Here is a 14,356-nt window from a genome sequence, read left to right on the forward strand (position 1 = left end):
AAAATCTTGTCACTGCCATTTTTATATCTGTCCTAGATTTTGGTGATGTGATTTATACGAATGCTTCAGCTGATGCTTTTCATGCTTTGGACACTGTTTTTCATGGTGCACTGCGTTTTATAACAAACATGACGTCACTAACCAATCACTGTGTTCTATATCCTCAGGTAGGTTGGCCCTCTTTATCCCAGCGCAGACTGAAATATTAGTACCTTTTAATTTACAAATACATTCCTTGGTTGGAACCGTCTTATCTCCAGCAGCTCATAGAACTGAAGAGCAGCAGCAGCTACAGCCTGCGCTTTAAAGAAATACTCCTGCTCTCTGTGCCCATTCTGGGCACAGAGATGGAAAAAAAGGCTTTTAGATTTGCTGCAGCGCAGTGTTGGAATGAACTCCAGAAAGAGTTTACATTGAAAGAATTGATCTCCCTGGGTTTTTTCAAAAAACTTTTGAATGAACGTCAGACAAAGCTTTCAAACTGTAAATGCTTCATTTAAGACTGTCTTTTTTTGATTGAGTGTGAGTGTAAATGTCATGGCCTGTCAGCTACTCCCTCCTCCCCCCTCCTTCCTGTATTCTATGCGACCAGCTGGATCCACTCACCTCATCTACACCTGCCTTCATAAACTCCTCCAGGATCTTCAGCCGGTGCCAGTTCGTTGTTCCTCCTATGGTGCATAGTCTGGTCAGCTCATGTTTATGTCTCACGTCTCGTTGTCTTATGCTCATGGTATTTCTCGCTCTGCCTCAGGACGTAAAACCCTTCGGATCCTTACCTGGTCGCAGTCCTCCTACGCCGCCGTCACGCCGCGTCAAGAAACCTCTAGCCAGCCGCCTCTCCTCGCCTTGGTTCAAGCTTCGCCTTCACCGCTGTTTCCCCTCAAGGAGACTCCACCTCAAGATTCCTCCAGCCTGCCCTCGCTCTCTTCCTGGAAGAAAGTCCTGTCAAGATCTGGTTCTGATTAAACCACTGAAAACTTACCGTTGTGTCTTAGCCTCCTTCCGGGTTCCAGCACCTGGGTCATTTTGAACTCACGTCCGAATCATGACAGTAAATGAGTTGTGTGTTATTGTTGTGCTGCTGCCTCTTGGCCAGTACGCTCTTGCAAAAGAGACTTTTAATCTCAATGAGTTTTTTTTATCCTGGTTAAATAAAGGTGAATAAAAATAAAACAGTTCACACACTGTAAAATGTATTAGTGACATAATAAACCAATGAGATTGTTAAAACCATACAGTGTTACGTGATTTCTAAAATGGAGAACCTCCTACAAAATATGCAAAACATTGACATCGTACGTTTTTTAAACTGGCTCGTTATCAAAACTGTCTTTGGGGGCATTTCAGTTTGGCCACTACGTTGAGCTGGCGCTATAGCATCATACTTTATTCCATTAGATTGGAGAAAAAAATTGTGCTTTAGAACAGACATTTTTTTTCATTAAAAGAGTTAGCAAATTCCATACCTTAGTCAGCAATGTTTTAGTCGACCAGGCATTAGCATTCGCCGTACTATGACAAATTCCATTTTACATTAGCATCAAGCTAATATTGTCAGAAACTGTCTGTGTTGCAGCATCGTGTGAACAACGAAAAGCCCTTCTCAAATTCTAGACTGCCCAGAGAAATCAGTGTTGAAGTAGTGAATGACCAAATTTTCCCGAAGTGCTCTCCACCTATTTTGAGGTTCCACGTATTCCTGCACATTACCAAAACTATGAGTCATTTTTGTTGGACATGCAAAATGACTCAACTCCTCTGACACGGGTTTTGGTCTGGTTTAGGAGGACTTTGACCTGCAAGATTGTCTGAAGTTTAACTGCGCGTTGTCATAGTTTTGTCTGATTTAAGTTCCAATGCAGTTTTGCTTGTATTGTTCTGATACAGTCACACCAAGTTCCAGATAAATATTTAGGTTTTATGTATAAAAAAAATACATGTCAGAAATTGAGTTTCGGTTTAAAAAATCTGAAAGTCTTTCAATGATAACTTTCTCCATTTTCTTTTTTTATACACCATTATGCCCAAGTCTGCAAGACAAACTTTTAATTGTGATCAGGTGAGCGTATTGAGTGATTATGTGCATATTTTGTTATTACAGACCTATTGAAGGGGAAAAATATTAAGACATTTGAATTGAATTTTTTTCCTAAGGCAGTAATTTTGTTCAATTCCAGAAAAATTTTTTTTTGCAACAATCACTGTGTTAGAGAAATGTATTAAAAATAATGAGAATTTCTGGTCACACTCTGATTCTTTACTTTAATACACATAAAATAACATTTACAACTAATCAAAGCTCAAGATAGAACTGAATTTTAAAAGACATCAGTGTTTCAACATGTACTTGTGTCATAAATGAAGGGTTTTTAAAACACCATTTTTAGGTAGTTACCATGGCGCCACGTGTGTGGAAGCATATCTGGGTAGCTCTATCTTTTTGTGCTCTTTACTTTACATTTTTTGATTTTTTCTTCCACCTTATCTGGGTTTTTTGTATTTTACAACAATTAATACGAAGTTCTGCGACAAAGGACAGGAACATCATTATTTTGCTTTTTGTTTTATTATTGTTTCTCAACTTTTTGAACCAACCGCGGGGGATGCAGTTCCATTCGAGATCGGCTGTTAGCTCTTCGCCGAGCTGAGATTGTCCTCGCTGAAAAGCCAGATATTCCAGCTGAAATACGGAGGAGACGACAAGGCTACAGAGCTGGAGTTAAACGCCGGGAGAGAAGACAGAGGTACAAGCCATATTTACCAACTGTTATTATGGGAACCGTCTGCTCTCTCTCTAAAAAGCTGGACGAGTTCCTGACGAGTTCCAGGCCCTGATTTCTGGGGACTTTAACCATGCATGCACCCCCCTCTCCGCCACCCTGTCCAACTTCACCCAGTATGTGAACTATCATCCAAGGGACAAGAAAACTCTGGGCCTTTTATATGCTAACGTAAAGAATGCATATACTTCTGCCCCCCTCCCCCCCTTGAGGACGCTCTGACCACAACCTGATCCATCTCTCCTCTGCAAACACTCCAGTGGTGACACAGCAGAAACCACAGGTTAAAACGGTGAAGATCTGGACTGAGGAGGTAACAGAGTGACTAAAGCACTGTTTCAACACCACTGACTGGGACGTTCTCTGCAGTCCACACGGTGAGGACATTGACAGTCTCCGTAACTGCATCACGGACTATGTTAATTTTTGCGTGAAAAACACAGAGCCAACAAAAACAGTGTTTTCCAACAACAAACCCTAGGTCACTCCTGAGCTGAAGACCCTCCTAAATGAAAAGAAGCAAGCTTTTCTCTCTGGGGACAAGGAAGAGCTACGCAGAGTACAGAGGGACCTGAAATACAAGATTAGAAGGTACAAAGACTGCTACAGGAAGAAGCTGGAGCAGCGCATGGAACAGAACAACATCCGTGATGTGTGGAGAGGTCTAAAACGCATCTCGGGCCACGCTGAAGCTGGAAATGGTCAACAGGTCACAGGTGACCAAGCCTGGGCAAATGAACTGAACCTGTTCTTTAACAGATTTGATTCTGCCCAGCCCCCAGTCTCCATCCACATGGCCCCCTCTTCACACCTTTCCAACTCAGGCGTCTCTTCCCAGCTGCAGCTGTTGTCACCTCAGCACCAAGCAGTCCATTCTGCCCTTCCAACTGAGCAAAGGGACCCCCCCAACGACTCACAACACCAAACCAGCCACCGCCCACCCACCCTCCAACCCCCTTCTGCCTCACCCTGAATCAGGTTAGGTTTGAGTTAAGGTGAACAAGGTACCAGTCCTCTGGAGGACTTCCTGCCTGGTTCCGGTTCTAAAAATACGTTGTCCTACGGAACCGAACCACTTCAGACCTGTCGCCTTAACTTCCCACCTGATGAAGGCTATGCAGAGGATCATGCTTAGCAGCTCTGCACCAAGGTGAGCTCAGCACTGGACCCGCTGCAGTTTGCATATTGACCAGGTATCAGGGTGGATGACGCCATCATCTACCTGCAGCATCGGGCCCTGTCTCACCTGGAAGCCCCAGCACTGTGAGAGTCATGTTTTTTTATTTCTCCAGTGCCTTTAACACCATCCAGCCATCACTGCTGAGGAGGAAGCTGGAGGTTGCAGGTGTGGACCAACATCTGGCTGCTTGGAACATCAACTACCTCACAGAAAGGTCACCGTTTATGAGGCTGCGTGACTGTGTGTCTGATGTTGTGGTCTGCAGCTAGGGGGCACCTCAAGGGACTGTGCTCTCCCCCTTGTTGTCCACCCTGTACACATCGGACTTCACCTACAACTCCCACCATTGTCATCTGCAGAAGTTCTCAGATGACAGTGCCATTGTTGGCTGTAGATCAGGCGGGGACGAGCAGGAGTACAGGGGGGTCATCACTGACTTTGTGTGCTGGTGTGAAGTTAACCACCTGCTGCTAAACACCAGCAAGACAAAGGAGCTGGTCCGAGACTTCAGGAAGTCCTCACCACCACACTCACCGGTGAACATCCAGGGTTCAGACATTGAGTTTGTGGACACTATAAACCTTGTGCTATCCTAGGCACTTTAACATTGGTAGTTGGGTCATTTAGACCCACTAGACAGTGCTCTGAACCTTTTTTCTTCAATGATTTGTGAACCTCACTGGTGTCCATGGATTACATGAAATCTTTCCACCTTTATCCACCTTTGTCATGGTAGGGAGAACACGTCAATGTAAGGGTGGGATCATCTAAGATAGCACAAGGGTTAAATACCTGGGTGTTCACCTGAATAACAGACTGGACTGGTCCAATAACACGGATGCTCTGTACAGGAGGGGCCAGAGTCGCTTTCACCTGCTGAGGAGACTGAGGTTGTTTGGCGTGTGCAGACAGCTGCTGAGGACCTTTTACGACACTGTGGTGGCCTCATTGGTCCTTTATGGAGTTGTGTGCTGGGCGGGGGAGATTTGAAGAGGCTTAACAAACTGGTTAGGAAGGCCAGCTCTGTCCTGGGCTGCACACTAGAGACCATCGAGGAGATGGCGGACAGGAGGATGTTGGCTATGCTAACATGCATCATGGATAACCACTCCCACCCCCTGCACCAAACTGTAGAGGTATTGACAAGCTCCTTCAGCACGAGACTGTTGCACCCACAGTGCAAGAAGGAGCGCTACCGCAGGTCCTTCCTCCCCACAGCCATCAGACTGTACAACACCGTGTTACAGTGACACTCCACGGTCCCAGGGGTGTTTTTCTTTCTTTCACTCATTTATTCATTTACTTTTGTTGCAGTTGTTGCTGTTTTCAATTGTTTTTGTTCCTGAACGGTTGTTTGTTTTGGTGTGTACTTTGTTACTTACTTATTTTTGAATTAAAAAAAAATTTTTTTTTTTAAAGTTTTACATGTTTTTTTACAGTTGATCACATGTTTGCAGTGGATCACATGTTTTTTACACTTTCGCAGCTGTATTTATTTAATATTTATTTATTTATTTAATATGAATGTAGTTTTTGATGTGCTTTTATGACTTTATTTTCTGGATGTCGTTGTTGCTGCCACAGATAAATGAATTTCCCCATCGTGGGATTAATAAAGTTATCTAATCTAATCTATCTATGTACCCATGCTGTGTTCCACCAAAGAGGGGTAGCCTAGACAGGGCACACATTCTTACCTTCCTCCTTCTCTTCCCCAAACCCTCCTCTTCAGTGTGTGCGTATGTGTGTGTGTGTTACTGGTCTAAAGCCTGGTCTAAACCACACCACACTGCACCAAGGTCAGCTGCACCGCCCGGTGTGGGCATTAATAAAATGTTAACAAAGTTAATTCATACATTTGTAAAGAATAATTACTAAATTAATATTAATTAATAAATCTTATTAACACTTTCAGATATTTGCAAGACATCTATAATGCTAATAAATATCTTACATGCATCTTACACATTAATAAAGCCTATTAATTTGTTAAGTTAGTCAATAAAACGTATTAAGCTCATGAACACTTAGGCTTGTGTCAGGCATCTATAATGCTAATAAATATCTTACCAGAACCCCATACAATAAGAACTATCTCCTGGTGATTGGATTTGCAATTAATGTTTCACTCAGGATAGATGCTAATAGTTTATCCATATTAGTTATGATGCTAGAGTCATCCAACACAGGTCCCTGTGTTGTGTTTTGTTTTTGAAGATTTGTCTGAATTAAATTAAATTATATTATATTTCTTTTACAGAAATATTTGTGTATGTTTATTCTGTTATAAAGTTCTTTTTACAATCTTTATGCTTTGTGGTTTTTTGTGGTAAAAACCGTCCTCACTTTAGTTAAGGTGCATCAAAACAATTAATAAACTCTTAAAAAAGTTAATTAATACATTAGTAAAGCTTATAAGCAGTTTAGTAATATGGATTTTGAAGACAATGGTCTGACTTTAGATGTTAATAAATCTTATTAACACTTTCAGATATTTGCAAGACATCTATAATGCTAATAAATATCCTACAAGCATCTTACACACACTCAAAAAAATAACTTGTCCAATGAACATAAAAAAAATATTGAAAGGATTTCCACGTAATAAAATAGCTTTCATTGAACAATAAGCAGTTTTGTTAGTGTAACTCAATATGTTCATGTTCAGTGAATGAAATTTATTTGAGCAAACATAACTTATTTAGCTTTATTAAATCTAACGTAATAAAGTCTAATTAGAACAACATAATTTGTTCATGTTAATGGCACTATTGTAAGTTTCATCAAGTTTACACAATTGAAATAAATCTGTTCAACAAAACTGCGAATTGTTCAGACAACACAATTAAATCACATGGAAATCCTTTCAATATTATATTTATGTTCAACCACAGAGAAAATATTGTGTTAAATGAGCTATGTGTCATTTAAAGACACAAAAGTCAAATAAAGGTGAAGACAAGAATGAGCTTTAAAACATTTATTTTTCCAAAACTGTGCCACAGTTGAATGCAAAGGCCACAACAACAAAAGTCAAAAAGATTGAAGGAGCATTTAAATAATAATCAAAATCAAATCATTTTCTTACATTTCAAAACACTTATATGGCCATAAGGAAAATGTGGAAAAAAAAACTATAGTTTCATCATTATAGCTTATGCTGTGTTAAGAAAACTCAGTATGACAAAGAATAAATATTTGAAAAACACTTAACATCTGCCCATCATATTTGAGGTGCCAATACTGAACAATTCCTTCTGCCATTTAACAGGATGGTGCTGTTTTGAGAACTTGTACTTTGTTGGATAACTTGTCGCCATCCAAACCCATTATAATCTTCTGCAGAACTTCAAAAGTATATTTCAAATCTGATGGGTAGCTCAGGTTTAGGGCATACACAATAACAAACAGCAGTAATACTGCAAGACTTACATATTTTAAGTCATTTATGACTTTCACTCCTTCCAAAATAATCCCAACATTCTCAAAGTCATCACTTGGGTCTTGGGTCATCAAAATCCCCAAGACTGTATCTGCCAGAGCCTCTTCTGTGTTTTCATCACTCTGTAAAACAAAGGGAAAAGAAGGATAGATTCCATAAAAATGTAAATAAGTAAAAAAGAAAAACTACAGTATAACTAGTTTCTTCAAAAGTAAACTTTTTTTGTATAAATGTACACAACGAATAATTGGTGCCCCTGTGTTCATAACAGACAAACGCATAATGGTTCCAGAAAAGAAAAAAAAACACAAGAAAATGTCTTCCTTCCATTTTCTGGTGCCCCCTTTAGGACTCAACTTTGCATCCTGTAACTCCTCAAACCGTCCTTCTGTTTTCCTTCTCTACATCCAAGGCCTCATTCCTGGTAGCTCTAACTTCAGCATCCTTTTACCAAAATCATCACTGTTCCTTCTCTCAACGTCACAAAACCATCTCAATCCGCATATATCTTCAGAATATCTATCCATTAAGGGTGGATATTACCTGTCTGCAGGTGAAAAATGTAAAGAACAAGAAGGTAGCCCATGTGAAATTTTAATAGAACATCTGTACAAAATGTAAAGAATCCTGTCCTGCCTGGTGAGTTCACAAGCAAAAATGTTCATGCAAATAGTTTTTTACGGGCATGCTGCAGGTGACAGGTCATAATGAACAGTAAAGCGGCACAAAAGACAAAAGACCCCCCCCCCCCCTGTTGCAGCATAGTGAACAGCCTTCACCTTAATATGAAACTTTTATGTTAGTGTGGCCCGCGTGTTTGATATGCATATAATTTTACAGCGTTGTTTTCAGAGCTGAACCTACCAATCCATGGGGTATGTGGCTCGTAGGGGCGAGACATCGGTCCGGCTTGATTTAAGTGGAGAAACATTTCTTAAAGAGTGAAAGATGTAGCAGCGTTGCCATGGAGTCTTTTCTTCCATGCCTGGCGGGCTGCCTCATTTCTATTGGACACACGCGGACATTCGCCCCAGCGCACTGCGTTCACAACACTATATGAGAAAGTTTTCTTAAGTTGCTGCCCAGCGGTATACATATATAGTCGTATCTAAATGTTTATATTAGTGATGGTCCGGCAATACCGACACGTCGGCTCACGTACCGAACTCCGAAACCGTGTCGGTGCACATATTGCTTAAGGAAAAGTCATGTGACCAACACAGCCGCTGTGTCGGCGAGTCACAGAGGAGGGAGGAGCATCTACCAGCGGTGTTGCCAGATTCTGCGATTTTCTGCACAGTTGGGTGGTTAAGATTTTGAAATTGTGGAGAATTTTTACTTTGGAACGAGCTTTGCAGGTTTTAGTTAGTTTTATTATGAGTCTTGTTTTAAAAAATATTTTACCTTGAGAAATTAAACAAATGTTACATTTCTATCACTTAGGTGCTAAATCAGTCCAGCAGCAAGTTCAACAGAGTTGGGGAAAAAAACAAGTTTTCATGTCCAAGATGCGCACCCAGCTTCCAGCTTTTGAACGATCCTCGCACTCGCCGCCCCTGTTTTCCCCGCCCACCTGTGTTTGATGTTTAATTTTTTTTATTTCTATTTGTCTAAAACATATAATCAGACCAACATACCTTGTATTCTCTCACCAGCCTCTCTAGGTCTTGGTTCATGTCAACACAAAGCCGCTTGAGGATGCATTCAGGTCTTACATCTGTGTCATCAGTCTAAATGTGCAAGTTAAAGAAAAAATTAGAGAGGAAAAAAGGCAATAAATATATTCAAAATGTTAAATAGAGGCTTTAAGCACATTTTAGGCTGAACATATTTTGCAATTTTTACTTATTTTTTAAAGAACTGGCAGCCTTCTTTCTGACAGCAAATGACAGGCACTATTTGGCCTGATTCCCACGTTTTAGTTTTTTTATTGTTGCAATAATTGGCCATATATATATTCGGTTGCTGAATATTTGGTGCATCCCTATCTGTTAGTACACAGAAAACTACTTCCTGCTTTTAATAGAGCTTTATCGGATTTGTTAAGACAATAAACGATAATTTGGCAATGGATTTAAAAAATGTTTTTCACATTTTTAATTATCTTTTACCTGGGTCATGGGTACCAAGACTCTTCTCAGCTTCTGTCCCTGTAAACCACCTTTCTTGGCATACACCTTCAAGAGACGAGGAGACAGATCATCCAATTCCATGAAGAACTTTGAGTGCAGCTGGACTGTTGTGATTCTCTGGAACTCTGCATTCAACTTTAAAAAAATACAAACACAAAGAAAACAAAGTAACAAACATTTCCCAATTGATGAGCTCCACAGTCTTTCCCAAAGTGTTATTCCTTCACAACTTAATTTGCTTACCTGACCCACGCTGAGGAGTGCTGGCCACCTTGTTTTGAAATCAGGAATCATGGCTGCCTCTACGACAACATCCTGCCTTCTACATGAAAAGGACTTCTCCATCATTGACACATTGACGTCATTGTTTTGCTGACTTCCAATTTGCAAATCTTACAGAACAGGAAGAGGAACTTTATTATTTTTCACAACTCAAACAGCAGCTGGACGCGCATGTATGCCCTCCACCACTCACACATGCTGCCCCCCCTTCCTCAGCTCAGACACACTGGTTTTAACACACACTCACAAGTGCTCACCCCCCCCTCCTTTTCTGCATCTCGTGATTTCAGACACACCGGTTATGGCACGCGGGCGCGCGCTTACACACACACATCTACACACTAGACTTTGAAATGCGCCTTATGCTCGTGAAAATACCGCACGTCTGAACAATCTTGTTGTCGGAAAAACGTTTAAAGTCGACAACGCTTAAAATAAGTCCGGCAGCATGCAACACGAAGAAAAACAAACCCTGTAGGCTGGGGTTTTAATATGAATTTATCGCAACAGGTGATTCAAACAGTGTTTGCATAATATTCACAATATTAATCAGATACATTACAAGAACTGCCCCCAGCCCCTTCCCCCACCCCCGCAAGGCTTACCCGGTCCGCGGCCACAAAAGAGAAAAAAACTATACATTTAAGACTGCGCTTATCACTGGTGATCCAGAAGAAAAAAAACTATTTTGAGGACAACTTATATGAAAAAAAAGTTAACACTTATCACTTGTGAAGGACAGAAAAAAATAAAATAAAATACAGTTGTGAAAAATTAAAAAATAAATACACAAATAATAATAATACAATATGGAAAGTTTATTTTATAAACAGTCAGTCTTTTAGAACTTATGAAAGTAGTAAGAAAGCCTACGTGTCATTGCACTGCAGCTAGCTTACCCTGCGTGCACATGCTAACGGTCGTAATTATAGAAAAACTCTTGTCAATCATGTTCACTAACGCATTTAAATGTTGGTAAAACTCATAAATGAACCATAGACAGTATATTAAAACAAGATATCGAAAGAATTCACGAGGATTCACAAGGATTGTTTTCAGCTTACCTTTTCAGTGCTCGGGATCTGTGAAAAGTGTAACTGTTTCCGTCTTCTTCCCTCCCTTTACACGTCTTCCGGTTTTGAGTTTGAACATGATTTTTTCAAGCCACCTCAACATGATTAAATTTAATAAATGTGAAACGAAGCAAAATCACGGGAATATAACATGAATTTAATATGTTTACGTTAAAAACATTTTTTTTATGTACATATTAAATAAAACATTTTCATTTGATGTACAAGGTGTTAAATTCCTTTTTTTGAGTGCATTAATAAGCCTATTAACTTGTTAAGTTAGTCAATAAAACGTATTAAGCTTATGAACACTTAGGCTTGTGTCAGGCATCTATAATGCTAATATATACTCTAATGCTATATATCTTACTAGAACCCCAAACAATAATTAAAGCCGCAAGCGGCGTTGTATGGCCCGCAGACGCAACCCGCCTTCCACGCCCACACCGCCCTCACCGCCCTCACCGCCCTCACCGCCCTCACTGCCCACTTTTGATGAAGGCTAGTCAAAACTGCATATGCTAATTATGCTAACTATGCTAGCTATGCTAATGTGGCTAAAAGTGCTAGCATTGCGATCAGCATCATTAACTGACTCAGAATAACACATTACCTAAAATGCTAATTATGCTAACTATGCAAGCTATGCTAACGTGGCTAAAAGTGCTAGCATAGCGATCATCATAATCAACTGACTCAGAAAAACACATTACCTAAAATGCTAATTATGCTAACTATGCTAGCTATGCTAATGTGGCTAAAAGTGCTAGCATAGCGATCAGCATCATTAACTGACTCAGAAAAACACATTACCTAAAATGCTAATTATGCTAACTATGCTAGCTATGCTAATGTGGCTAAAAGTCCTAGCATAGCGAGCAGCATCATTAACTGACTCAGAAAAACACATTCTTCCATTGGTTAAAGCTATATGTCATAAGTTAGTAAAAAAAAACACTTTTTTCAAAATGGCGGCTTTTCTGTTGATTTTATCTCCATAGCAACCATTTTATGTCTTGGTCCCCTCAAGAGGACGAACAGATTGACGTCAGTTTCGGACAAATCGGTTAAAGTAATATTTTTGTCGTCCTTAGCAACAGTGGTTTTATGCTAACCACGCCCGAATTCCTTATATGTCCATATCCAGTGTTTTTCCATGTATTCAGTTTAAGGCATGAATGGATGCATTCAATTTTCACTGTACTGTATTGAAATGCATGGGAGTTATAACAGTGCGCCACTTTGCTAGCTCGCCACGCACACGCCGTTCAAAATCTACAACTTCTAATTCCAACATTCTTTCCACAGTAGCCTGCCATTGATACCCAAAAAGTTTCGAGACGATCGATAAAAATTCCAACGACAAGTTTACGTTTGAATCCAGTGGCAAAGGTGTTTTTAGAGGAAATTCAAGATGGCCGCCTTTTCCCGAGGTCAAAGGTCAACGAAACTCCAAAGGTAATTGTAGACTTATAATACGGACATGCGAGTCAAATTTCGTGAAAATCGCTCGAAAAAAAGTTCCTTTTTCCATATTGTGTAGAAACGCGAAAAACTCAAAATGGCAGATTTTGGCACAAAATGGCCGCCAAACCGTAGGTCGTGTCACCATCCCGTAATGATTTCAAAACGTCCTTTGGATATCGCGGACAAGGGTATATGGGTTTCGTTAGTCGATTCTCAAAAAAAAAGTTCCGAATTTTTTCGTTTTTGCCGAGTCGGCACATTTTTTTGCGACGTTTTCTTGCTTACCACGCCCACATTCCTTTATCGATCTTGTCGTGCGTAGCATCGTTTTGTTCAGCGCGGGCCAAGGAATCGCATATTTCCTCTTCACGACATTGCGATGAAAAATGTGCGAGCTAGCCAAGATGGCAACGGTTGCTAGCTCGCCACGCGCACGCCGTTCAAAATCTACAACTTCTAATTCCAACATATTGTCCAGAGTAGCTGGCCGTTGGTGCCCGAAAAGTTACGAGACGATTGAGGAAAATTCCAACGACGAGTTTTCGTTTGTATCTGGTGCTAAAGGTGCTTTTTTGAGAAAATTCCAGATGGCGGCCTTTTCCCAAGGTCAAAGGTCAACGACACTTCTGGGGTGTTTGTAGACTGGAGCTGGCAGCAAGTGTGTGCAATTGCGTGAAAATCGCTCAAACAAAAGTGTCTTTTCCCCATATTGTGGGAAAACACGAAAATCGCCAATTCTCAGAGTTCGCCACAAAATGGCCGCCAAGCCGTAGGTCGTGTGGCCGTCCCATAATGCTTTCAAAACATCTTTGGGATATCCCCGACACGTGTGTCTTGGTTTCGCTGGCCGTGATGTCATCGTCTTCGGGGGGGTGACGTTGACTTTGTGGAAAATTCATTTGCAATTTATCCCAGGTGTGTGCACGTTTTGGTGACTTTTCGAGCATGCGGCGGGGGTCAAATTCTCGCTGAAAGGCGGCGAAGTCGTCGTTCCAACTGCGAAAACAATATGGTCCTTGCAGTCAGTGACTGCTGCTGCGGGCCATAATAAAACTTCTTAATTTGTTAACAAAGGTTGTTAATAAATCTTATGAAGCTTATTAACACTGACACATTTGTTAGGCACCTATAATGTCAATAAATGCATCATTAGCGTCTTAAAAACATCCTAATAATAATGCTTGTAAATGTGTTAACTAAGTAATTTAATAAATCTTATTAAACTTATTGTACTAATGAATGTCTTACTAACACCCTAAAAATTCATTTATAATGCTTGTTATTGTGTTAACAAAGCTTGTTAAGGAATCTTAATATAAAGTGTTACCGAGATCTCTACCATCAGAGACAAAAACGGCCGTTACATTATCGTTCAGGGAAACCTGTTTAACCTCCCAGTCACAATGGCAAAGATATACGCGCCAAACTGGGACGATGAGCAATTTTTCAGGAATTTTTTCACCCTCCTTCCTAACCTAGACACACATAATGTAATATTGGGGGGAGACTTTAATTGTGTTTTCCATACAGTTCTTGACCGTGCTTCCCCCCGCCAGAATACTAACACACATGAAAACAAATTATCTCAGTGTATTAATACATTTATGCAAAACTATGGAATGGTTGACCCTTGGAGAACTAAAAACCCAACTGTTAAATGCTTCTCATTCTTCTCACCGCCCCACAAATCCTATTCAAGGATTGATTTTTTCCTGGTTGATAATAGACTCTTGCCACTGGTGAGAGCCATAGACTATAAAGTAATGGTTATATCTGATCACAGTCCTGTTATCATGGAAATTAAAGGCCGTTGTATGGCCCGCAGACGCAAACCGCCTTCCACGGCCAACTCTACGCACCACCGCCGCCCTCACCACCCTCACTACCCTCACTACCCACCTTTGATCAAGGCTAGTCAAAGCTGCATTTGGTAATGATGCTAACCATGCTAATTATGCTAATGTGGTTAAAAAAGTGCTACCATTGCGATCAGCATC

General features: G+C 40.5%; 1 protein-coding gene and 1 long non-coding RNA gene across 2 annotated transcripts in view; one reads left to right on the forward strand and one right to left on the reverse strand.

The window, feature by feature from the left end:
• Positions 1–6,200, forward strand: part of LOC101160457 (protein phosphatase 1 regulatory subunit 29) — a 450,803-nt gene extending 444,603 nt beyond the window's left edge. Inside the window, exons 8-9 of the mRNA XM_078942528.1 lie at positions 593–676; positions 755–6,200. Coding sequence (XP_078798654.1) covers positions 593–676; positions 755–969 — 299 coding nt within the window. The 3' untranslated portion in view covers positions 970–6,200. The remainder of the gene's footprint in view (positions 1–592; positions 677–754) is intronic.
• Positions 6,201–8,541: 2,341 nt separating this feature from the next.
• LOC111947962 (uncharacterized) lies at positions 8,542–10,411 on the reverse strand. The gene is made up of 3 exons (XR_013657407.1): positions 9,781–10,411; positions 9,517–9,672; positions 8,542–9,135 (listed from the first exon to the last, which is right to left on the reverse strand). It is a non-coding gene; the product is annotated as an uncharacterized LOC111947962 (long non-coding RNA).
• Positions 10,412–14,356: the final 3,945 nt, after the last annotated feature.

This window comes from Oryzias latipes, chromosome 1, assembly GCF_053564925.1.
Source record: "Oryzias latipes strain Hd-rR chromosome 1, Olatipes_Hd-rR_3.1".
NCBI classification, from domain to species: Eukaryota; Metazoa; Chordata; class Actinopteri; order Beloniformes; family Adrianichthyidae; genus Oryzias; species Oryzias latipes.